Source organism: Scyliorhinus torazame, chromosome 13 (genome assembly GCF_047496885.1).
Source record: "Scyliorhinus torazame isolate Kashiwa2021f chromosome 13, sScyTor2.1, whole genome shotgun sequence".
Classification (NCBI taxonomy): domain Eukaryota; kingdom Metazoa; phylum Chordata; class Chondrichthyes; order Carcharhiniformes; family Scyliorhinidae; genus Scyliorhinus; species Scyliorhinus torazame.
Window position 1 is genome coordinate 207,731,360 of NC_092719.1, and position 27,493 is coordinate 207,758,852.

General features: G+C 49.2%; 1 protein-coding gene across 1 annotated transcript in view; it reads right to left on the reverse strand.

Annotated features, from left to right (window-relative positions):
• LOC140388571 (semaphorin-3G-like) overlaps positions 1 to 13,555 on the reverse strand; it is a 207,214-nt gene extending 193,659 nt beyond the window's left edge. The window contains exon 1 of the mRNA XM_072472981.1: positions 13,161 to 13,555. Within this exon, the coding sequence (XP_072329082.1) occupies positions 13,161 to 13,275 (115 nt within the window). The 5' untranslated portion in view covers positions 13,276 to 13,555. The remainder of the gene's footprint in view (positions 1 to 13,160) is intronic.
• Positions 13,556 to 27,493: the final 13,938 nt, after the last annotated feature.

A 27,493-nucleotide genomic window follows, 5' to 3' on the forward strand; every position in this document is an offset into this window, starting at 1 on the left:
ATAGTAACAGTGAAACTGTTAGCATTAACTGTCATTGGAACCATGAAACCGACAGCAACGTTTGGCATTCCCACATAGATAGATAGAATTTACAGTGCAGAAGGAGGCCATTCGGCCCATCGAGTCTGCACCGGCTCTTGGAAAGAGCACCCTACCCAAGGTCCACACCTCCACCCTATCCCCATAACCCAGTAACCCCACCCAACACTAAGGGAAAATTTGGACACTAAGGGTAATTTATCATGGCCAATCCACCTAACCTGCACATCTTTGGACTGTGGGAGGAAACCGGAGCACCCGGAGGAAACCCACGCACACACGGGGAGGATGTGCAGACTCCACACAGAAAGTGACCCAAGCCAGAATCGAACCTGGGACCCTCGAGCTGTGAAGCAATTGTGCTATCCACAATGCTACCATGCTGCCCACTGTTAAATGTGGAAATTCAGATATTCCCATGAGCGATTCCACACTCCTCTATAGGGTTTGCTGTTGAAGTCCACGTAATGGGTATTGAGGGTGAAGTACAAGGATCTGTTTTCTGTAATCGATACCATCGCAACATGGTGGCAGCTCGGGATCAAAACCCTCAAACTCACAAAATGCTGAAAGGCGGAGAAAAAGAAAACCTCTCGATGGAAATTAGCTCCCAACTGAAGTTGAAGTCTCTGAGAAAATTCACCAGGAAAAGCCCCAGAGAAAAGAGCCCGGAAGCTGAAGGCAGGGATTTTACCGCAGCGGAAGACTCCATAGAATTGCCTTTGCAAGTCATGGCTCGGCCCGCAGGGTCCATAGCCTGGTGAGCTAAATCTTTTTAGATTTGAGGCTGCAGGTAGTCCTGAGAACCCATTTTAGTAATCCAGCGTCAGAAGCACCGTTCGAACTAAGCCTGCCGCTAAACGCAATCACTGGTTCTGAGTCTCACCATGAGTTTTTTTTTAAATTCATTAAACTACTCCGCCTCTTGGGAATGTCGCAACTGTCCGATTCGTGAAACAGTGAACCTACGAGGAACTTCAATGCCTCGCTACTCATGACAGTAGACTGTTGAACAAAATAAGTGGGAAGGCAGCTGACCCGTGCTGCCAATGTTAAAAAGGTTTCTTCCAGAGCATACCACCACCATTTTGTGGAGCCTACCAAAATCAGCAAAATCCTTTGCACCGCAGTGAATGGCAACGCCATCTTGAAGGCCTGTGAGCTCCTATAGATGTCCACCTTTAACATGGGTCACAACTCAGCACCCCCAACTCCACTTGGGCTCGCCAAAAGCCCAGACAATTGGAGTCCTTGGAGGAAAAGATTTTTAAGATAGAGCATCTCTTCTGTTTTAAATGTAAAGTTAGAAGAAGAGCAAGTGTTGGACTAGTATTACAAAGGCAAGTACATATGACTAATAAAAATGTACGACATGAAGTAAACTAATGTACCTCCACACACATGGGATAAAGACTGGAGGGGGGGGGGGGGGGTAATATAAGGGTCTGGCACATACAGGGTTAATGCGGGACATGGTGATATAAGAAGGCACGTGACCCAGGCCTAGGGTCTATGTGGTGTTGAGCAGCGGCGGGTTAAGACCTAAAGACGGAGATAGCTCTTTGCCTGTGCTCTTTGCTCTAGGTGTATATTGTTGCAAGCAGTTAATGAAACTTGCTATTAACATACAAAAGACCACAAAGGCTTCTTTAGCAGACACGTGCTGTAACCAACACTATCTCAACAAAGGGGAATGGTGGCTTAGTCAGGTCTTTGGAATTTGACGACAGATCAGCCATGATCTAGCTGAATGGCAAAGCAGACGTACTGGGCTGAATAGCCTAGCTCCTATGTTTCCTCTTTCCTGAAGTTGATTTTTGCTGGGGTGTAGCTCCTTGACTGCCTGTGGGCCCCAGTACCTCAACTCTGGCCATTCTTTGCATGTGAACGACAGAGAGCGTCAAACCTGAGCCTGTCTTAACCAATATTCTCACAGTTAGATACGGGTGTTGTTGGACGGAGAGCAAGGTTGTAAACTTGGCCGCGTTTGTTTCCCTGTTCTCCAAAATCCCAGCTGCATTGACCTAATCCAGCATTCAACACACGGTGAACCATGTCTGTCTAATATCCTGCGACATGGAAACCTTTCCCCCTCTATTCACTTTCAACATGATCGAGTATAACTACAGATTTCTGTCAGGCTTTGGATCTGACTTGCCTGGTGAATGCTTGTTGGAAGATATCCCTGTGCACAGATGTATAAATCCCTTTGGGGACTTAAACCAGAGTGTAAAGCTCTGCCACATTTCCTCTTCCACTGAGTGTTAATGAAAGCTGTGAGCAGGTGTTTTCCTGGACCTTTCCAACATATGGTTGTAGGGGGGGACGTTGAGAGGTTGCAATTGGCCTTTGCTAGTCACGATTGGAAAAGAAAATCCATAATTCACTCCAGGCTTATCCATCCCATTACCTAGAAAATATTCGGAATGAACTGATCCATGTTGGCAATATTTTCTGCATCTAACTGGCAGTGCTCCAAGCAAACATTTACCCTCCGCCCTTTATCAACCTCCCTTCAACGTCAACTAAATTCCACGTAGGTTCCACAGCCAGTGAGTGCCACCCAGAGATCACTACCTGAGAGTGTTTTCACTCTGTGTGCGGGCTATTTAAATGCAAGTTGTTGTTGTACGGTGCCACATCATTGTTGACACCCGGGCAATGCTGGGGAACTGCGAGTCAAGTGTGAAAGGGTTAAAGCTTCTCTGAAGACTATTTCTGTCTGAGGAACAGCCCCAGAGCACCATTGCGAAGTACAAGGCCACAGTTATTTTGCCATTGCTGTACCTTCCACTTTGCAGCAATGGCAGTAAAAAGATTAAACGTGCTTTGATATAAAACCTTTCGCAATTTCAGGACATCCCAAAGTGATCAAGCACGCTTGAAATGTTAGAATGCAGGAGACATTGCCGCCAATGTTCACACAGCACGGCCCCACACATGGGGTGGGATTCTCCAGCCTCCCGCCGGGTCGGTGAATCGCCAGGGGGTGGCGTGAATCCCACCCCCACCGGCCGCCGAATTTACCGGCACCAGAGATTCGGCGGGGGCGGGAATCACGCTGCGCCGGTCGGCGGGCTACACCCGGCGATTCTCCAGCCCGCGATGGGTCGACGTCCCGCTGCTGTAATGCGGTCCCGCCGGCGTGAATTAAACCACCTCCCTTACCGGCGGGACCAGGCGGCGCGGGCGGGCTCCGGGTTCCTGGGGGGAGCGTGGGGCGATCTGACCCCGGGGGGTGCCCCCACGGTGGCCTGGCCAGCGATCGGGGCCCACCGATCCGCGGGCGGGCCTGTGCCGTGGGGGCACTCTTTCCCTCTGCGTCGGCCATAGCCTTCGCGATGGCTAACGCGGAGGTGAAACCCCCCCCCCCCCGCGCATGCGCGGGGATGACGTCAGCAGCCGCTGATGCTCCCGCGCATGCGCGGACTTCCGCCGGCCGGCAGAGTCCCTTCGGCCCCGGCTGGCGTGGCGCCAAAGGCCTTCCATGCCAGCCGGCGGGACGGCAACCACTCCGGCGCGGGCCTAGCCCCTAAAGGGGAGGGCTTGGCCCCTAAAGGTGCGGCGGAATCCGCACCTTTGGGGCGGCCCGACGCCGGAGTGGTTCACGCCACTCCATCCCTCCGGGACCCCCGCCCCGTCGGGTAGGGGAGAATCCCGTCTATGGAGATAATTGACCAGGTGCTCTGTTTTTAAAAAAATAATTTGGAAGTTCCTTTGACGTTCTTGAAAATAATGCCATGGGATTATTTGACTTGCACCTGAGAGGGCAGCTGGGACCTTCGTTTAACGTCACATTCCAAAAATGGGACTTCCAACAGTGTAGCACTCCCCCAGTACCGTACTGGAGCATTAGCCGTGATTTTACGCTCATTTCCTAGAGTGGGACTTGAACTCACAACCTGTGGCTGAGAGGCGAGAGTGCCACCACATGAGCCACAGCCCACAGCAATTAGAGGCCACACCAGAACACAGAACATACAGTGCAGAAGGAGGCCATTCGGCCCATCGAGTCTGCACCGACCCACTTAAGCCCTCACTATCCCCGTAACCCAATAACCCCTCCTAACCTTTTTGATCACTAAGGGCAATTTATCATGCCCAATCCACCTAACGTGCACGTCTTTGGACTGTGGGAGGAAACCGGAGCACCCGGAGGAAACCCACGCAGACACGGGGAGAACATGCAGACTCCGCACAGACAGTGACCCAGCGGGGAATCGAACCTGGAACCCTGGCGCTGTGAAGCCACAGTGCTATCCACTTGTGCTACCGTGCTGTCCACCAGGACCAAGCATTGGAGAGAAATGTCTCCTCTGAAGATGCAGTCTCACATCGCTTCAGTATGGGACATCACACACAAAACGTTCTCTTGCATAGCTGCAATTGTAACTGTCCGGACCCAGATTGCAGGAGTCAGCCTCAGGATGTTGGGTACAACGAGGGGCAGATCTGCTGCGAACAACAATAATTAATCCAGCTGTTGTTCCTTTTTGTGTCCAACCCTGATTTCTGCAAACTGTAAAAGCCACAGCACATTAGAACAACACTCGAGAGAGCCACAATCACTTTGTATTGTATCACGCATCCTGTAATCACAGAGAATTCCTGCAGTAAGCAGCTCATCAGAAAACGTTTTTAGGAGGTTTTTAATAAGAGGTCCATTAAAAATGCACGTTACACTTCAGGTATGAGGGGGGTTCGCAGAGTGTAACTGCCTTATGTGTGGGCTACAGAGTTTGTCTATTAAATGGTCTCATTAATATTGTGGATGTTATCAAGAATGTATATTGTGCTACCTCACAGGCCGTGGTACTGACAGATTTACACATTTAACAACGTCTGAAAGAGGATGTTGAGTTAAATCAAATATATACATATTAAAAGAGTTCAATGAGATATATATTATATCGAAGCCAAGATGTGGTGCTAATACAGAGCACTTACACGGGCTCCCTGTGAGCTGCAATCAGTAATGACTTGGGATTGTGGTCTGTCATATTTTACTGAAGACTGATATATCAGTTTATTATTAGGGTCTGTGATCCATCGATGTGTTATTGGATGCTGTGGTATACCACTGCAGTTGTGTGGTACGACAGAACTTGAGTATTGCTGGAAAAAGGGTCACTCAGTCAAAACATTTAATCTTACATTCACCGGGACAATCAGAGTCAAGCTGCCTGATTTAAATGTCAAATAATGCTTGGCAGTTAACTGACAGTCATCATCAACTGGTGCATTCTTCATGGCAACACCTCCAGCACTCAGAGTCCATGGTGTGAATTTGTTTTTTTCCCCTTACATTGTTTTTGTTATTACCCTTATATTCCCCTTATATTTTTCCCCGTATATTGTTATTCCTACATTGTTATTCTTGTGAATTTGCCTGTTGACTGCAAGATGAAAAGCTTTGACACAATGCCTCTATTTTTCAACAATATATCACTACATTATCGGCGGTTGTGATCATGGTGCAGAAAGAGGCCATTCGGCCAATCAAGACTGCACCGACCCACCCAGAGAAGCACCCTACCTAGACCCACTCCTCTGCCCTATCCCCATAACATCATCTAATGTGCGCATCGTTTGACATCAAGGGGTAATTTAGGATGGACAATCCACCCTAATCTGCACATCGTTGGACTGTGGGAGGAAACCAGAGGAAACCCATGTCGACACGGGGGGAATGTGCAAACTCCACACAGACGGTCGCCCAAGGCCGGTATCGAACCCAGGTCCCTGCCGCTGTGAGGCAGCCGTGCCAGAAACTTGCATCCCCTGAAAATCCTCATGCAAATGGGCAACTTGCTGGTAAAGAATGTGTTCAGTCTTGAAGTCTGCCTCAAGGCAGGAGGACTCTAATCCAGCAAGAGGAAACATTCACAAGGAAGGGAGAAGGTTAGCAAAAAAGGACCCCTGAGCTGGTGGACAAGGGTCGGATTTTTCTGTTGGCTTGGGAAAATCCGACATGTGTATTTTTGCGCCTTGCAAAGTGCACACCCGGACCCTGGACGGGATTCTCCCCTACCCGGCAGGGCGGGTGGGGGGTCACGGCAGGATGGAGTGGCATGAACCACTCCGGTGCCAGATCGCCCCACGCCCCGTCCCCAGGACCCCGGGGCCCGCCCGCGCTGCCAGTCCTGCCGGGAAGGTAGGTGGTTTGATTCACGCCGGCAGGACAGGCATGGCAGCAGCAGGACTTCGGCCCATCGTGGGTCGGAGAATCGCCGTGGGGAGCTCGCCGACTGGCGCGGCATGATTCCCGCCCCCGCCGAATATCCGGTGCCAGAGAATTTGGCAACCAGCGGGGGCGGGATTCACGCCAGCCCCCGGCGATTCTCCGATCCCCGCATTTCTCATAGGGGTAGGATTCGCATGGCATTTTGTCAGCTGTGATGGAGTGTCTGAGGAGTTTGGATGCAGAGGTGGGCGCTGAGAAGGCCTGGCTCAGCTCTCCAACAAAGTGGCCCAGTTCCCAAAGTAGTTTAGAGACCACATACAGCTCACCTCCCTACTTACCCGGCCATGCCCCTTCAGATCGCCCATACCCACTCAGATCACCCACCCACCCCATAACCCCCTCCGATCACCTGTGCCACCCCATGCCCCATTACCCCCGCACCCACCCCCATTCCACAATACTCCACCAGGTCATCTACGCCATCTCCATGTCCCACGTGTAATCTCCTAAGCAGCCATGGAGCAAACATGCAAGTTGATATTTCAGCCTGAAACTTTAACCTATCTGCTTTATTTAGGATGGAGAGGAACTGGTAAAGGGATTTTTTTTTAATTTTGAAAGCAGAGTTTAAATCACAGCATAAAACATGACAGCAGAGGCTAACAGGACTTTTTTTTTTACATTTTAATGCATTATGACACTTTCTTTGCTGGACAAGGTACTTTAATATTTGAGAACACTTGTGGTCAATCTAAGGGTCACCCTACCTTTGCAGGACAGCGGGAGCATTTTCCTAGGGCTTCCAAAATCCCCACCAGCACATGAAGATTGTGTGGGGAAATGAAATGCAATTTTCCTGTGGTCCTCACAACGGGGACCCGGACATGGAAGAGGTGAGTTTTGCACCCAACACCTTCCCGACCTACAGATAGGCCACATGAAAATGGGCATGGGCTCAGGAAAGCAGAGGAAAATTGTTTATTCAGCAAAAGAAAAACCTACCCATTTGGCAACCCGATTTGCACCTCCACTGCGAGATTGAAAACTCAGCATCAGGTCTCCGAATGACGTCTGGTTCCCCATCCCTTTGTTCCTTACTCCCTCGCCAGTCACAATTATACACACTTGGCATCAACACAAAAACTGCTGATGTTTCTTGAAGCTTTTGACTCACTCTAACGCACGACAATGTTACAGGATCAGAGCCCCATGGGTGTTGTGGGACAGTCCTTCCCACTCCATCTGCAGAATCAATTCTAGCATCCCCATCTGGGAAAGTCATCATGCCACCTTCAGGGAGTCGCAAACTTCATTTCAAGGGTAGTCTATTACAGGAAGAGCTTATAGACTTGCGAGGGATCGCGTTTTACACCAAGGCCCACAGAGAGGCAATCTCCTGTCCGAATGAATAATTAAAGATACAGAAATATGGGCTGAAGATCTTTCAAACTCACAAATATCAACGACACACACACACGTGACACGGGATTTGATGATGTGCATTCCATTTAATGAATCCCCAGATAATTAGATTTTATTTCACTAGAACTGTCTGACAAATATTCCTGGTTTACAAGGGCTTCACTTCAAAGCTCCTCGCTCACGCACTCCAGCTGTTGTAAAACATCATCCTTTCTGAGCACATTCGCTCAGCTCAGTCCCTGCCAGGTCCACCTATTTCCCTTCTCCCTAGTGTTGCATTGATAGGTTTGAGTATTTCTCTCAAGCCTGATGCAGGAATCGGAAGGAAAGAGGCGGTAGCTGGGAGGGGTGGGTGGTGGGGGGGGGGGGGGGGGGGGGGGGATATGGGGCTCCTTCAGTGAACTAATGAAGATGCTGGACTGTCTTTTTAAAAAGCAGCCACTGGGAGGATGATAGGTTCAAAATGTAATCGATATGGCAGCATATAGAGTGCTGACTTTGTATGAGGGGTAGTATTTATCATAGAAATTACAGTGCAGAAGGAGGCCATTCAGCCCATCGAGTCTGCACCGGCCCTCGGAAAGAGCACCCTGCTTAAGCCCACACCTCCACCCTATCCCCGTAACCCAGTAACCCCACCTAACTTTTTTTGGACTCTAAGGGGCAATTTAGCATAGCCAAGCCACCTAACCTGCACAATGATCAGAGGGTTAGATAGGGTGGACAGTGAGAGCCTTCTCCCGCGGATGGAAATGGCTAGCACGAGGGGACATAGCCTTAAACTGAGGGGTAATAGATATAGGACAGAGGTCAGGGGTAGGTTCTTTACGCAAAGAGTAGTGAGGCCGTGGAATGCCCTACCTGCTACAGTAGTGAACTCGCCAACATTAAGGGCATTTAAAAGTTTATTGGATAAACATATGGATGATAATGGTATAGTGTAGGTTAGATGGCTTTTGTTTCGGTGCAACATCGTGGGCCGAAGGGCCTGTACTGCGCTGTATTGTTCTATGTTCTATGTTCTATATGTTCTATCTTTCCTTAGACTTGTGGTAGGAAACCGGAGCACCCGGAGGTAACCCACGCAGACACGGGGAGAACGTGCAGACTCCGCGCAGACAGTGACCCAAGCTGGGACTGGAACCTGGGACCCTGGAGCTGCGAAGCAACAGTGCTCACCACTGTGTTACCGTGCAGCCACACAACACCGCCCCCCCCCCCCCCCCCCAGACAATGTAGCACCCCAGACCATTAATTTCTACCCCAGGGTCAGCAACATCGATGGAGCAATGCTCCAGTGATACCCATCGGTTTTAACAGGGGTTGAACACAAGGGACATTGCCAATTCCTATTGGACATATTTCTGGACATTCACCGCAATGTTTCCTGCCCAGAGATTCTCCTCCGCAACGCTCTTGCCATTGGTCATGAAATGAAAAATGTAAATTGCTTATTGTCACAAGTAGGCTTCAATGAAGTTACTGTGAAAAGCCCCTAGTCGCCACATTCCGGCACCTGTTCAGGGAGGCTGATACAGGAATTGAACCGTGCTGCTGGCCTGCTTCGTCTGCTTTAATGCCAGCGATTTAGCTCAGTGTGCTAAACCAGCCATTCAGCATGCCCAATCTCATGGTGAACAGATCAGTCAAACAGGCTTCTTTCCCGTGTGTGATATCTTTATAATTAATAAACAAAAAGAGTTCAAAGGGTTTTCAATTTCTTTATTCTCGACCCTTGTCGTTTATCTCCTGGGTTTTTGGACCTCTGCAGTGTGTGAGAGATCAAAGTCTTTAATTCTGGGCCCCTCCAGGTTAACCCTGCAGGGTTGGGAAGCCCCTCTACTCAGTTGTCTGCCTTATATTTTACAGCCTCTGCCAAGCTGTATACCCCAGCTCACTCCAGCCCCCAACTGTTGCCTCCTGCCCATCTCTCTGCCTTTGTTCTACGATTGAGGCAGGGTTTGGAGTTATTTGTCACACTGTCCTGGCAATCCCCTTCCTTTCCCCAAACCCCCTTTCAAAAATGTAAATGCCTCCTCATCTTTCAGCAGTAATCTCTCTCCCCCACTTTGTATTTCCACTATGACTTTGTGCCCGTTTCCACCCCTCTCTGGGGCAGGTTTGTGACGGTTATTCTGTTGACCCTGGGTCACCCCACTCCAGAAGGCAGACTGCACTGAGGGGCTTCACTGTGGGAGGTGCAATAATGTTTTAGATTAGATATTAAAGTGAGGCTCCTTCCCCCCTCCCCCTTGCAAATGGATGGAAAAGATCCCACAGAACCATTCAGAGATCTTCCAACTTGGCTGCTTTGCTTGTCCAATAATCCCCTTCCAAAATAAAGCATTGCACATAAGGCGCCGAGGGTCCATTGTGACAGATTTGATAAAGGACATTGGAAGCATTAAGTGTAGATTCATTCAATTGCAAAATGAGAGCATATCATTTCGGGAGACTTGAGACGTGACATACGAGTGCTCGGAAGGAAAGAGGTGACTTTGCACCTCTGGTTCTCAAAGCTGTACACCACTGGAAGTTTCCTTGATTCATCGCTCTCATTTCTGGCATCAATCAGGACCTCGGGATATTCCAAAGTTCTGTGCAGCCAATGTATTGTCCGTTTGAAGTCGAATCCTGGGGTGACAATGTTGTAATTAGTTACTGACTAATCAATAAGACGTTGTTTGCTCTGATTGCTCGACAACCCATTGGATCATCAAGTTAGCAAGGGTGGGGGGAAGAAGACGAAATAGTTGGACCTTGGTTTTGCTCCGTCCAGTAATTGCATCTGACAGGAGCGGACCTCAGCCAAGATTTGTCATCGTGCTGAGAATAACACAAATGGGACTGAGCAAATCTGGCTGCAAGTCAATTAATGCCTTGCTGAATTCATTCAAATGTCTGCCAAGCCTCTTCATGTTGCCCAGCCAGTCCAGGCACAATGCAACACAAATTAGAATGGGCAACTCTGGCTAATGTCCAACAACCTTCACAGTACCCTGGAATCCATTGCAATGATAACACTGGCCAAGAACACTGCAGAAAAGGCGGCATCAGTGCCAGCTCTGTGCAGTTCTCCTGTTTTAAAAAAAATCCATTCAAGTATTTATTGAGTCTTCAAAAAGTTACTATTGAATCTGCGCTGTCAGGCCATGCACACCAGTGTAAGGCTAACACATGAACAAACTATCTCTGGAGAATAAATAGATGCAATTTTAACAAGAAATGCTACAGTCCCGCAATAATGCTCAACATTGTTACTGAGCCCCACCACGAAAAATATAATTCAAGGACCGAGAATGATACAGCAGACTGAAGGGGAACAGCAAAAAAGAATTCAGGTGGGAAGCTCCTCTGGGATCAGCAGCTGGACTGATGAGATCCAGATGTTACCAGCTGAGAGAGAGGGGTTGGGGATGTCTACCCCTCCTCCCTTCGCACCCCCCCCCCCGCCTCTGCTGCAGCGCGAAAGGGGGTGACCCCAGTTCCCTCACTGAACATGTTAAGGGAGTGCCCCCCCTTTCAATTTTCACTATAATCCCAGTACCGTCAAATCCTGACACACTCTCTCTCTCACACACACACATGCAGACTGAAACACACTCACTCACAGCCACACACACTCTCACACACACGCACTCACACCCACAGACACACACACTCACATGTGCGCACTCTCTCACACACACTCTCACAGACCCACACACTGTCACACACATCCTCACACAGGCTCTCTCACACACACTCACAGACACACACACTCACACACGCACTCACACACTCTCCTTCACATATATTCTCTCTCACACACACAAACTCTCACACACACACACCCTCAGACACACACAGGTTCTCCCTCACACACACACTCACATGTGCACCCTCTCTCTCACACACACTCTCACAGACACTCTCACACACACTCACACAGGCTCTCTCTCTTTCAAACACACACTCAGACGTGCACACTCACTCATACACACACTCACACACTCTCCCTCACACATATTCTCTCGCACTCTCACGCACAATCTCACACAAACTTTCACACACACTCACATGTGCACACTCTCATTCATACACACTCACACACTCTCCCTCACACACATTCTCTCACACTCACATGTGCACACACTCTCTCACTCACACACACACTCTCACAGACACACACACACTCACACAGGCTCTCTCTCTCACACACACACACTCACATGTGCACACTCTCATTCATACACACTCACACACTCTCCCTCACACACATTCTCTCACACTCACATGTGCACACACTCTCTCACTCACACACACACTCTCACAGACACACACACTCACATGTGCCCACTCACTCATACACACACTCACATACTCTCCCCCACACATATTCTCTCACACACACAAACTCACACACATACTCACACATACTCACACGTGCACACTCTCACTTACACACACTCACATACTCCCCCTCACACACATTCTCTCTCACACATTCTCTCACACACACTCACATAGACTCTCACAAGCACTCTCCCTCACACATATATTTCACACACACACTCTCTCACACACATTCATTCATACACACACTCATACACACTCATGCCACACACACTCATGCACACACATGCATACTTACTCTCGCACACACACTAACACACACACTCTCACAAACTCTCACACGTTCTCTCTCAGACACACCCTCTCTCTGACACACACTCACACACACCTTCTCACACTCTCACACACATTTCACACATGCACTCACATGCACACACTCTCATTCACACACACTCACACACACTCTCACACATCAGACATTCACACAAACTCTCACACACTCTCACATATACTCTCTCACACACACTGATGCCACTCACTGACACACTCTCTTATACACACCCAAACTCTTACACACACTCTTTCTCACACTCTCTTTGACAGTCACGTGCACACTCACACACTCACTCATATACACACTCACTCACTCACACACACTCACTCTTGCTCACACACACTCTCTCACACACACATACTTGTACTGTTGGCATCACAGACTTAGCAATTGCCAAGCAGGCATCATGCCACGAAAAATAGTCAGGAAGACAGTTCTCGAAGCCAAACACATTTGCAGAGAGGAGGGTGCCTGTGAGGGTACAAATCTATTTTATAAACAAGGTCCCGATTTTAAAACAAAGTTTTTGTTTCTGGCCCACCACGCCCATTCGCCAATCACTAAAAGATGCTCAGACATCCACATGAGAAAACATTAAATCCATCACTTTCCTCTCAATCCCCTGCATGTAACATCGATGAAACCACTTGAAGAAACATACCACACTACAATCCTGACTAATATACCATCTCAGAACAATTTACAACTTTCTTCAAAACCCTGTCCAACTGTGACAAGACCAACAATGCAAACTCTGCTCTGAGAAAGAAAATGACTTGGTGGTTTGATTTTCGGAAATGTGTTTGAAAAAGACATTTTCATGTCCAAAGTTGAAAAGTCACCTACCTCTGTAGGATAGCCGGAGTCTGGGAATATTCATCTTAGCTCCCACATTTTGCAGTAGATCAGAAAATAGAAGGAGACTGCCGAGGGTTTGAATCAGAGAGAGGAAACACTTCATTTTAGTGACTTAAAAAAAAAAGATTTAAGAGCTTCAGAATGACAACTTTTTTTCCCCTGGAGTTGGTGACTGAGCAAGTCTGGCTCTTGTAGTTTTCTGTTTTTAAATGATCAAATCCGATTTGCCAGTCCAGTTTCCCCCCCCTGGCAGGTGGGTGGGTGAATTTACAGAGAGTTGCAGTGGGAGTGGGTGAGTTGCTGGCTAGCTGCAGAGGGATGTGAGGGGGTCACGCTAGCTGGCTGCTGGCAGCCTCACTCACTGATCACAGGCTGCTCTGAGCTGCCTCTGATTTTTTATATCCAGCAGCGTCCCTCCCAATCTCAGCAGCCAGGGTCACGCCTCCCTCCCGCTTCATACTAAGGGAAGGAGGCAGTTTCGAACGAAGAACGTCTCAAATTGACTTGATTTAAAGACGATTCAGAAGAAGAACAGTAGGGGTCTAATTCTGGACACATTTCTAACCGGGGAACTTGGCTTAAAATACAGCGCAGTGTTGTGTTTAGAAAGATCTCACCAGAATATTCGCACTGTGACAATGTGCACTGCAGAATTTAATCATGAGAATGGATCGATTGCATCGACCAATGTGGGTCGTGAGGTCAGGGTATCGATACTGTGCAGGAGTGACAGTAAGAAGCATTGATTCAGAATGGGGATGTGAAATGCACATTCAATATTTCTTCAGGGCAAAAATGTTGGGATTGGACAAGTCACGGATCAGTTAAAGTTCCATTTGACCGGTAGGGGGCCGGTGTCCAGTGTGCAACTTCTGCCCAGAAGCAGAAATTCGATTTACATTTAAATTTAAACCTGCAGAAACTCTGGCGGTTTTAATTCGATTTAAATCCATTAAGGTCTTGGTTTTTCTGACCCAGCACGATTCACCCATCTCCTGAAGTCCTGCTCACGAGGAGGGTGGGAGTGGGACTGGGAGACTGCACATTGTGTTTGCTGTGCTGTGTGTACCCCCGCCGAGGAGTCAGCCTTGGCTCACAGTTTGCTCCCCATGGCTCTGAGTACGAAGGTTGTGGACTTGACTCCCACTGCAGAATTTGGACCTGTGGTTTAATTCAGAACCTCTTTTGCCTCTGGTTGCAATCTGTGGTAAACCACTGTGTTGTATTGTTACATGTCTGGGCTTGTCCCTGCTGGCTCCGCCTGTGGCTCCTCCCCTTGGGCTCATGTATAAAGGTGGCTGGTCTCCACCTCTGATCCAGTTCGGGATCAGAGGCCAGGAGGCTTTCTGTTTAGTGTATTAAAGCCTCCGTTACGTTCACCACTCGTCGTGTGTTTATTGATGACATATAGCATTCCAAGGCTCTCTCTGCCCTTTCAGGTGGATAAGAAGGAACACAGGGGTGTTCCTTCAAGTACCCTGGACAATAATTAACCTTCAATTGGTAAAAATGAGGGTCTGGCCATTTATGAAAGGACAATTAGTGGGAGCCGGCTGTGCACAAATTGGTTGCCATGTTTCCCTACAGCCGATTACACTTCAAAAACACGCCATAAGAATAGAATAAATAGAATTTAGAGTGCAGAAGGAAGCCATTCGGCCCATCGAGTCTGTACCGGCTCTTGGAAAGAGCACCCTACTTAAACCCATGCTTCCACCCCATCCCCGTAACGCAGTAGCCCCACCTAGTCTTTTTGGACACTATGGGGCAATTTATCATGGCCAATCCACCTAATCTGCACATCTTTGGACTGTGGGAGGAAACCGGAGCACTCAGAGGAAACCCACACAGACATGGGGAGAACGTGCAGACTCCGCACAGGCAGTGACCCAAGCTGGGAATCAAACGTGGGTCCCTGGAGCTGTGAAGCAACTGTGCTAACCACTGTGCTACCGTGCTGCCCTCAATAATAACCTTTTATTGTCACAAGTATGAAGTTACTGTGAAAAGCCCCCAGTTGCCACATTCCGGCGCCTGTTCAGGTAAGCGGGTACGGGAATTGAACCCGCGCTGCTGGCCTTGTTCTGCATCACAAACCAGCTGTCTAGCCCACTGAGCTAAACCTACCACTAGTAAATTGGCTTTTTCGGGATGTCCTGGTATTATGAAAGGTGCCATTTAAATGCAAATAACTGTCTTGCCTATCTGTCCTCAGGCTCCACAGGTATTGGGTGTGGAACAGCCGGACAGCCAGTAGGTGTTTGAATCTATGCCCCTGGGCTCTCTGAGCGATATTTCCAACACGATGTTCTGGGCGATTCAATATGGAACAAGATGTTGCCATCTAATAGGACATTTTCCACTTCATACAAACATATTGGGGGCAATTATAAAATCCGCTGCTGTGAAACTAAGGGGATTGGGTGAAATGCTGGTTTTACACCAGAACTGAAATTAATCTTCATTGAGGAGGAACACAATGTGGAGTTTTCCAGCATTCTTCCCAATCCCATCAGTTGTACAATGGGCTGGTTAAGTTAAAATTGCGCCCCCCCCCACCCAATTGGATCATATGATGCAGCAAGAGGCCATTTAATCCATTTTGCCAATGTTTGCTCTTAAAGAAAGGGCTGTCCAATACATTCCACTCCCACTGATCTTTCCCCATAGCACTGTAGAATTTCTTGTTTAAGTATATATCCAACTCCCTTTTGAAAGTTATACCTCCATCACCATTTAATCTTAATTATTGTCACAAGTAGGCTTACATTCACACTGCAATGAAGTTACTGTGAAAAGCCCCTAGTCGCCACATTCCGGCGCCTGTTCGGGTACACAGAGGGAGAATTCAGAATGTCCAATTCATCCAACAAGCACGTCTTTCAGGACTTGTGGGAGGAAACCGGAGCACCCGGAGGAAACCCACGCAGACACGGGGAGAACGTGCAGACTCCGCACAGACAGTGACCCAAGCTGGGAATTTTCAGGTTGTGCATTATAGATGATAACTGGGTAATAGGGGCAGCATGTGGCACAGTGGTTAGCACTGCTGCCTACGGCGCTGAGGACCCGGGTTTGAATCCCGACCCTGGGTCACTGTCTGTGTGGAGTTTGTACATTCTCCCCGTGTCTGCGTGAGTTTCACCCCCACAACGCAAAAATGTGCAGGGTAGGCGAATTGGCCATGCTAAATTGCCCCTTAATTGGAAAAAATAATTGGGTACTCTAAATTTTTTTTAAAACTGGGTGATAGAAAATCTTCTCAGCTCCCCCCAAATCCCCACTTCCCACCTGTCATTTCTTGTTGCTTCAGATTTAGGAACAACTTACTGTAGAAACTCCCTCAACATTCCAGACAGAAGATTAGGCTTTTCAGAATGTGGCCGTTAGTTCCACGGCTCAAAGACTTCGGTCACACACACACACACACACACAGGCACCCCCTCCCCTGCCCCACTGTCCTCTTGTTTCACAGCATCCTAAAACTGCCACCGATTGCATGCTTGATCATACGCTTCCTTCCCGAGCAACAACAACTTTAAGAAAGAATCTGCATTTATATAGTGACTTTTAGGACTGCGGGACTGTCCAAAGTGCTTTGCAGCTGACTGAATAGATTGCAAGTGTAATCGGTGTTATGATGTAGAGAAATGCAGCTGCCAACCTGTGCACAGCAGGATCCCGCAAACAGCAACGTGACAGTGACCAGAGCACCTCTTTTTGTGACGTGGATTGCGGGATGGATATTGAGCAAGGTACTGCAGGGAAGCCCCCTGCTCCTCGATGGGCAGTGCCGCAGGATGTTTTACAACCACCTCAGTTTAACGTCTCATTTGAAAGGTGACATCTGTCACCCGCCACCGAGTGGACTTTGGGCTCTGGGTCTCTCAGAGTGGGATGTACCAATATCCTGTGATAGAGCCAGGATTAACATTGTAAACATCATAAAGCTGCTTAGAGGAGAAGACACATACACAAAAGAGTGACGAGAAATTAAAAGGGGCTAGATAGCCCAATGCATTGCTGTACAGTCAGGTTTGGAGTAGGCAGTTAGATGGGGGTTCAGGGAAGGGGTGTTCCGACAACTAAGGGTCTTGCCACTTAGTCTTGTCCCGGTGCCCCTGAGCTGATTGCCCATTTCCAAGATGGGTACTCACCTCCTCCGATCCCCACGGCAGCCATTGTGCTGGCTTCACTTTTTTAAATAGTTGGACGAAACAGCACCCGCCTGACCGCTCACTGCTGAGGCAGTTATAATAATAATTTTTATTAGTGTCACAAGTAGGCTTACATTAACACTGCAATGAAGTTACTGTGAAAAGCCCCTAGTCGCCACACTCCGGCGCCTGTTCGGGTACACTGAGGGAGAATTCAGAATGTCCAATTCACCTAACAGCACGTCTTTCAGGACTTGTGGGAGGAAACTGGAGCACCCGGAGGAAACCCACGCAGACACGGGGAGAACGTGCAGACTCTGCACAGACAGTGACCCAAGCCGGGAATCGAACCTGGGACCCTGGAGTTCTGAAGCAACAGTGCTAACCACTGTGCTACCGTGCCGCCCGTCGATAACGGGAAGCCGTTAGGTAGGGGGTCCTTCCCAGTAATGAGATGGAGATTGGCCTTAATCGGTGATTATTGGTTTATCGCCACATCGGGGCGGGCCAGTTAGATCGGCAACCAATCAGCACCTGGTTTGGTTCCCAATTTCGGCCTCTCCCGCGTCTAACTGGCTCGTGTGGATTCGCGCTGATTTGTTATGTTGTAGGTGTAACATAAGCGGCTTCCTTGTGGTGCACTTGACAAAGGAAGGTTCAGACGTGGAGATAACTTCAACACATTTGTTAAACTATTTACACTTCTATTACTCGGGTTCGACACTACTGCTAATCCTACTATAGCTACCCAGACTGACTAACCAGTTGCTGCAATCCACGTGGTGGGTGTAATATTGAATCAATCCCTGTGTCTCTACTCACTGACTGTCTCCACTGGAAAGAGGCAGATCATGTGTGTGGTGTCCTTTATATATGGGATGGTGTAATGCCCCCCCTGTGGTCGTGTCACCTCCTTGTGTATCGTGAATGTCTATTGGTCGTGTCCTATCTACTTGATCTATTGGTTGAGTGTGTGTGTGTGATGTTTCTGGTGCTCCATCTAGTGTCTAGCTAGCCTACATGCATTTACATTGATGCACATCACCACACGCGCCAGGCGCGAAGCGGCCGTTAGATCCCGGCCAAGAGCTTTTTCTCGTAAGGTAGAGGAATGTGGGACCTCCTTTCCACAGAGCACATTCGCACTAACAGCAAGAAGTTACTGTGTAGACCGTCTCTTGTAGTGAGGTTTGTTAAGGGATATTTGATTGCATGGGACAGAGGCAGAACTCCCCGGCTCTTCGGAATAGTGCCAGTGAATCATCAATGGGCAGCTGGGAGGGCAGATAGTTAACTTCAATGTCTGGTCTAAAAGGCAACACCTCAGCAATGCCGCACTCCCTGGGGACTGCACTGAAGTGTCAGCATGAATTATGGCCGGAATTCTCCGTTGCGAGCCCGCCTCGCTGCTCGTGAGGACGGAGAATCTCCCATTCACTGCTGCGGGAGTGGAGAGAATCCCGCTGCCATAAGCGGACGGAGAATCCTGCCCCATGTCTTTGGAGTCGATCTTTAACTCAGAACCTCAGCAGTACATTTACCAGCTGACCTCTGGGAGGTCATAGACCATTGGAACAGGAGTAGGCCATTCAGCCCATCGAGTCTGCTCCGCCTTAAATACAATCATAGCTAAGTGGGCATTTCAATGCCTTTTACACCCACTGTCTAGTCTAAAGCTGTGGTAAACCACGTTATTGCATTATATTTTGTTGTATTGTGCATGCCTGGGCTTGTCCAGCTGGCTCCGCCTGTGGCTCCTCCCCTCGGGCTTATGTATAAAAGTGGCAAGTCTCCGCCTCCGACCCAGTTTGGGATCAGAGGCAGGAGGCTTGCTGTTTAGTGTATTAAAGCCTCAGTTACGTTCATCACTCGTCGTGTGTTATTGATGGTGTATCAAAACCTTGACGTCTGCTTCCCCCCCTCTCTTCAGATTGTCACAAAGACGCTGCAAGGCCCCAGCACTATGTGAAGATACATTTGGCGGAGGAAATGAACGCTTCTGGAAAGGGTAGAAATCAAGAATTGGGAATGGGAGCAGCAATATTCCAAACATTCAATGTTTGACAATGGAAGCAGCGGTTTCCCTGAGGCTGAGGGAGGAAGCTGTGCTCTCTCTGCTGGCACCAGGATTGAAGCAGCTGTAGGTAGATTTGGTTTAGGCTGTGATGACTGCACAGGCCTGAATCCAGGGCCTGTTCAGCCTGATAGCAAAGCCACTTCATTCCCTATTGGATCTGGACCCTGGGCACAAATTACTGCCTGTAACCTCGTACAGAACCCTGATTGTCTGAAATCCGGTTTGTCCCATTTTATAATGAATGTTTTGGAGTTAAAAGCAAATAAAGGCTGGTGTTAATGTCGTTGATGTGGTGCCTTTTGCAGCTGCCGGACCCCCTGAGAGCACGCTACAGCCAATGACGGGCAGTCGCCGATGTAGCTTACGAAACGTGGCAGCCTATTTGCACACAGGAAGATCCCACAGATGGGAACAATCAGATAATCTTCTTGAGCGATGTTGGTTGAGGGATAAATGGTGGTCAGAACACCGGGGGTTAAATCCCTCCACCTTCTTCCAGATCTGTAAAGATTTAATCACCTGCTAATGCTCGCATTCCAAGCATTGTCTGGCATCTTTGAACCTGTCTACATATGTCTTTCTGGAACATGCCTCTTCATTCACCTGAGGAAGGAGCAGCGCTCCGAAAGCTAGTGACATCGAAACAAACCTGTTGGACTTTAACCTGGTGTTGTAAGACTTCTTACTGTTCTTCCAGATAGTGAGACCAGATCTTTTTATGCCAGCAAGAGGAGGTGACAGACCCGATCTTGGATTGACGTTATTTTTCAGGCAGGACCTGGAGCACAATGAGCGTCAGTGCCCAGACTGTTCCATCGTGCTGTTCAGACAACAGGCCTTGAAAGTGCGGTCAGCAGACAACCTGAAAATCATCAGGAATAATGGTCAGTGTACGTCAATGATAATGATCGAAAAGCAGGAGTGATTACGGGGCAGTATTCTGAAATAGATGTTCAGGTATTCCAAACAACGGTTTGACGCTTTGCATGAAAGATGTGTAAATAAGAGACAGCGCAATCTCCGTTGTAGTGTGCCCGTTAAACCCGGCCTTCTCAAATAAATACATTTTGTATTTCCCTCCGCAGAGTCTTTGAATATTTTTTAGACAGAGCTGGATAGATTCTTGATTAACGAGGGGGTCGAAAGGTTATCGGGGGTCGGCAGGGATGTGGGTTTCGAGGTTACAATCAGATCAGCCGTGATCTTATTGAATGGAGGACCTGAATCGAGGGGCCGAATGGGTCTGCTCCGAATTCGTATATTCATATGTTGCCTGCTTTCAAAGGCATTGCCTCATGCCCCTTCGGGGCAGCACGGTAGCCTTGTGGATAGCACAATTGCTTCACAGCTCCAGGGTCCCAGGTTCGATTCTGGCTTGGGTCACTGTCTGTGCGGAGTCTGCACATCCTCCCCGTGTGTGCGTGGGTTTCCTCCGGGTGCTCCGGTTTCCTCCCACAGTCGAAAGATGTGCAGGTTAGGTGGATTGGCCATGATAAATTGCCCTTAGTGTCCAAAATTGCCCTTAGTGTTGGGTGGGGTTACTGGGTTATGGGGATAGGGTGGCGGTGTTGACCTTGGGTAGGGTGCTCTTTCCAAGAGCCGGTGCAGACTCGATGGGCTGAATGGCCTCCTTCTGCACTGTAAATTCTATGATGATCTATGATGTTCGGGAATGACCCACAGACAATGGTCATCATCCGGTCCATCCCTCACCCAAGTTTGAACGAGGAGCTATTGAACTGCAGAGGGCACCACAGCACAAGTTATTTCTTACCCAACTCCCAAACATGGGAACTGGAGGAGGCCCTTCAGCCCCTCGAGCTACTCCCACCATTCGGTTCAATCATGGCTGACATGTGTCTGAACGCCATTTACTCCCATGATTCTACATTCCTTAATTACCTGGACGAACAGAAATGCATTAAATATCAGATTTGAAATATGCAAAGATGCGAGCTTTCCCATAGGGCGGTGGGGAATAGGGGAGGAGGGGGATGGGGGTGGGGCAGGAGGTCGAGTGATTTGAAACTTTGAAACTTTGACTAGTTTCCTCCGGGTTTCTCCCACAAGTCCCGAAAGACGTGCTTGTTTGGTGAATTGGACATTCTGAATTCTCCCTCCGTGTACCCGAACATGCGCCGGAGTGTGGCGACTGGGGGATGTTCACAGTAATTTCACTGCAGTGTTAATGTAAGCCTACGTGTGACAATAAAGATTATCATTATTATCATTATCACCTCCGCCCCATCCCAGATACCAGCCTCCCTGAACAGGCGCCGGAATGTGGCGACTAGGGGCTTTTCACAGTAACTTCATTGAAGCCTACTTGTGACAATAAGCGATTATTATTGTTATTATTCAGGATCAACAGCACACATGCTGGTGAAGCTCTCAAACCGCCCCGCAGCAAGTGTTGTTACACTCAACGCCACCGGGGGGAGCTGAAAACAACTCCTGCCAGGACAGAGGAATGCAGTGAACACGCTGTGTCAATTCCCTCTGATTCCTTCCACTGGCTCTGGGGCATATTGCAGGTCCCGGCTGCATTATTATTTCTTTGAGGGGAGTTGCAAAATTAAAGAAACAATAACTCTCCTGGGGGGCAACTTCCTCCAGGAACTGGGAGAGCAAACGGCAGGGATTCTGGCTCATTCAGATAATACTTGTTTTGACCCGAGTGTCGCTTGTTCCATGACAGACCGAAAAGTGATGCCTCCTAAACTGACTCTTCCCCCCCAGCCACCCCCCCCACCCCCCACTGCAGCAGCCCTCCCCCCCCTGGAATCATTCCGAACCGTGTTTGCACCAAAAGGTTGCGTAATTTCCTCCACTTTGAAATTGATCCAAACAATTATATCTGCCTTATTAAACAAATTGGCAATTTTTCCTTTAAAGAAATGTTTTTAAAGCTGCAGTCCATTAAATGTAACATCACATTCTGGCCTCCGGGGTCAAATAGCACTTTATTAATATTTCCATATATATAAAGGCAATTAAATCAGCGTTTTCCTGTAATCCCCACAGCGATGTCACATCCACATCGACACTGCACTCACCAGTTCTGTCCTCAGAGAGGCAAACATGCGAATGTAAGGATCGCTACTCCCAATTTAGTTCACTTACATTGGCGTTGAAATAAATGGTTGCCCCTTATCACTGTACCTTATGGCAAGGCCAAGGACACACACTTAGATGTCGAATAAAAGTAGCAGTTTATCTGTATTTGAAACATCCGAACATCTCGATTAAATACCAATCTTTAACTCACTCCCAGGGGCACATTGCTGTCTGTATCAACCAACTGAACCCCTCGCTTAAATTCCAGCTTGTAACACACTCTCAGATATCAATTATTCTTCATGCAAACTCTCTGAACTCCTTGATTAAATTCCAGACTGGAGCTGAATCAACAGCGAGCGTTTATGCAGCGATTTTAATAGTCAAATGCCCCAAGGTGCTTCGCAGAGATGTCAGCAAATTAAAACTGTTACTGGGCCACATTGAGGAGGATGTTCGGAAGGGGTGACCAGAGGTGGGTTCGAAGGAGGATCTTTAAGGAGGAGAGAGAGCACCAAGGGGAGATGTTGGAGAACTTCCAAGTGGAGGGTCCCAGTGGCTGAAATCATAGGCCCCAAACTTCCTGATGCCCTGGAGAATCCCTCTGGGGGATTCTCACGCAAGGGTTTACCCAGCGCTAACTTCCTCTGGGCGATTGCGCTGGACTGGCAACTATCTGGCAGAAGTGATTTTTTTTAAAATATTTTTTTATTCTCCTTTTTCACATTTCCTCCCAAATTTACACCCAACAATAAACAATAATCAGTAACGAATGTAATGTCAATCCCCATATCAATAACAACGATCCCATCCTCCCACCAAACCCCAAACATTAGCCCGCATGTTAACATAAATAAATGACTAAAAGGAATCAGGAATCACCCATCGTCACCATCAACACACACCGACCCCCTCCCCCAACCCTCCCACCCACCCCCCAACTAATGTTCGATGTAATTCAATTCTCAAAAGTGCATAATGAATAACACCCATGAATTGTAGAACCCCTCCATCCTTCCCCTCAGTTCAAATTTGACCTTTTATTTTAATAAACAATTTTATTGAGGCATTTTTGGCATTGTAAACAGTTACAGTGTACAGTAATGTTCGGGCAGCAGGGTAGCATAGTGGTTAGCAAAATTGCTTCACAGCTCCAGGGTCCCTAGTTCGATTCCCGGCTTGGGTCACTGTCTGTGCGGAGTCTGCACGTTCTCCCCGTGTGTGCGTGGGTTTCCTCCGGGTGCTCCGGTTTCCTCCCACAGTCCAAAGATGTGCAGGTTAGGTGGATTGGCCATGCTAAATTGCCCTTAGTGTCCAAAATTGCCCTTAGTGTTGGTTGAGTGGGGTTACTGGGTTATGGGGATAGGGTGGTGTGGGCTTGAGTGGGGTGCTCTTTCCAAGAGCCGGTGCAGACTCGATGGGCTGAATGGCCTCCTTCTGCACTGTAAATTCTATGTGTAATTCTATGTGTAATGTGCAAATATCAACACAAAGCAGAAACATAGTGCAAAAGATCACTCCTCTCTCATAAACAGTACTATTTATCCCTCCTATTCTACCCTAACCTGCACCCCCCCTGACATTTAATTCTCCGCGAAGAAGTCGATGAATGGTTGCCACTAATACAGATCCTCTTAAGGCGAATTTAGTCTTTTCCAGCCCTAAAAAGCTCGACATGTCTGAGAGCCATGCTTGGGTCTTTGGGGGCTTTGAGGCCCTCCATGCCAACAGTGTACGTCGCCGGGCTACCAGGGAAGCAAAGGCCAAGACGTCGGCCTCCCTCTCCTCCTGGGCCCCCGGGTCTTCCGAGACCCCAAAAATTGCCACCACTGGACTCATCACCACCCTAGTTTTCAGTACCTGGGACATGACGTCCGCAAATCTCTCCCAGTATCTCCGAAGTTTTGGGCATGCCCAGAACATGTGGACCTGTTTCGCTGGCCCTCCCGCACACCTAGCGCATTTAGCCTCCACCCCCAAAAATGTACTCATCCGGGCCACCGCCATGTGGGCCCGGTGTACGACCTTGAACTGGATCAGGCTGAGCCTAGCACAAGTTGCAGTTGAATTTACCCTACTCAGGGCTTCTGCCCATACCCCCTCCTCCATCTCCTCACCGAGTTCCTCCTCCCACTTGAGCTTCAGTTCCGCTGTCTGGGACACCTCCCCTTTCATAAGTTCACGGTAAATATCCAAGACTTTCCCCTCTCCTACCTCTCCCCTAGACACTACTCTATCCTGGATCCAATTTGACGGGAGGCATGGGAAGGATGGGACCTGTCTACGTATGAAGTCACGCGCTTGCAAGTACCGAAAGTCATTCCCTCTGACTAGTCCAAATTTCTCCTCCAAGGCCCTCATGCTCGAGAAGCTCCCCCCAAGAACATATCACCCATCCTTCCCACCCCCGCTTGCTGCCACGCTCGGAATCCACTGTCCATGTTCCCGGGGCGATTCGGTGGTTGTCGCATATTGGAGACCAGACCGATGCTCCCACCTCCCCTACATGTTTCCTCCACTGGCCCCAGAGCCGCAGGGCTGCCCCCACTACCGGGCTGGTGGAGTACCTGGCCGGCGGGAGCGGTAGGGGGGCCGTGACCAGGGCTGCCAAACTGGTGCCCCTGCACTAAGCCGCCTCCACTCGCCCCCAAATAGACCCCGTATCCAACTCCTTACCATGGCTATGTTGGCTGCCCAGTAGTAGTTGCTAAGGTTCGGCAGCGCCAGCCCCCCTCGCTACGGTTCCTCTCAAGCATCGCTTTCTTCACCCGCGGGGACTTCCCCGCCCAGACAAAGCCCATAATAATCTTGTTGACCCTTTTGAAGAAGGACCGCGGGATGAAAATCGGGAGGCACTGAAAAATAAACAGGAATCTTGGGAGGATTGTCAGCTTTACCGTCTACACTCTCCCCGCAAGTGATAGCCGGAGTGCATCCCATCTCCGAAACTCGCTCTTCATTTGTTCCACCACTCTAGTCAAATTTAGCTTGTGCAGCCTGCCCCAGTCTCGCGCCACCTGTATCCCCAAGTATCGGAAACTTTCTCCGACCATCCTAAATGGCAGCTCCTTCAACCTATTCTCCTGGCCCATCGCCTGCACTACAAACATCTCACTCTTAGCCATGTTCAGTTTGTACCTTGAAAACATACCAAATTCTCTCAATATTCCCAGTATACTGTCCATCCCGGCCAGTGGGTCCGATATGTACAGGAGCAGGTCGGTCGCGTAAAGCGAGACCCTGTGTTCCACCCATCCCCTAATCATTCCTTTCCACTCCCTCACAGCTCTCAGTGCAATCGCCAGCGGCTCTATGGCCAGTGCAAACAGCAACGGAGAGAGTGGGCATCCCTGTCTGGTCCCCCGGTGGAGTATAAAGTACTCTGATGTTGTCCTATTCGAGCTCACGCTAGCTTTTGGGGCCTGGTACAATAGTCTAACCCAGTCAACAAAACCCTCCCTGAACCCAAACCGTCCGTGTACCTCCCACAAATAGTCCCACTCCACCCGGTCAAAGGCCTTCTCAGCATCCATTGCCACCACTGCCTCTACATCTCTGCCCTCCGGGGGCATCATGATCATATTGAGTAGTCTTCTCAAGTTGGCTACCAGCTGTCTGCCTTTCACAAGCCCTGTTTGGTCTTCCCCGATCACCTCCGGGACACAGTCCTCAATTCTAAGCGGCAAGACCTTAGCCAGGAGCTTGGCGTCGACGTTGATCAGGGAGATTGGTCTATATGACCCACACGCTTCGGGGTCTTTATCCCGTTTTAATATCAGCGAGATGGTAGCCTGTGACATCGTCGGGGGTAACGTCCCTCTGTCCCTTGCCTCATTAAATACCCTAGTCAGCACTGGCCCCACTAACTCCAAGAACATTTTGTAGAACTCCACTGGGTATCCATCCGGCCCTGGGGATTTACCCGACTGCATGGCCTTCAAGCCCCCCAGTACTTCCTCAGCTCTGATCGGGGCCCCCAGTCCGTCTACTAACCCCCTGCCCACTTTTGGGAGGGTCAGTCCATCTAAGAAACACTTCTTCTCCTCCGGCTCCTCGGGGTTCCGAGGTATAGAGCTTGCTGTAATACTCCCGATACACCCTGTTCAGTCCTGACGGGTCATCCACTCTGATCCCCATACCGTCAATACCCTGCCTATTTCTCTGACCGCCTCCTTCCTCCTGAGTTGCTGCGCAAGCATTCTACCAGCTTTCTCCCCATGCTCATAGACCACACCCATTGCCTTCCTGAGTTGTTCCACTGCCTTGCTCGTGGACAACACTCCCAGCTTGGCCTGCAGTCTCTGTCTAACTCTAAATAGGTCCTCCCTTGGGGCCTCGGCGTGTTCCCTATCTGTCCGGTGGATCTCCTTGACCAGTCTGTCCACCTCCGCTCTGTCTGTTCTATCTCTGTGGGCCCGAATTGAAATCAGTTCCCCCCTTACCACCGCCTTCAGCGCCTCCCACAGGGTCGCTGCTGAGACTTCCTCTGTGTCATTAACCTGCAGGTAGTTCTGCAAGCACTTCCACAGTCTCTCACACACCCCCTCCTCCGCTAGCAATCCAACGTCCAACCTCCATTGCGGGCGCTGGTAGCTCCCTTTGCAGACCTGCAGGTCAACCCAGTGTGGGGCATGATCCGAGATGGTGATCGCCGAATACTCCGTATTTTTTACCTCGCCTACACAGTCCCTGCTCATGATGAAAAAATCGATTCTAGAATATACTTTGTGAACATGCGAGTAGAACGAATATTCCCTTCCCGTCGGCCGTCTGGCTCTCCATGGGTCTACCCCCCCCCCCATCTGCTCCATGAACCCCCTCAGTTCCCTTGCCATCGCTGGGAGCCTACCCGTTCTGGAGCATGACTGGTCGAGTCCAGGGTTGAGGACCGTGTTGAAATCTCCACCCATGATCAGCTTGCGTGAGTCTAAGTCTGGGATTTTCCCCAGCAACCTTTTAATGAAGTCAGTATCGTCCCAATTTGGAGCATATACATTCACCAGGACTACCCTCACCCCCTCAAGCATACC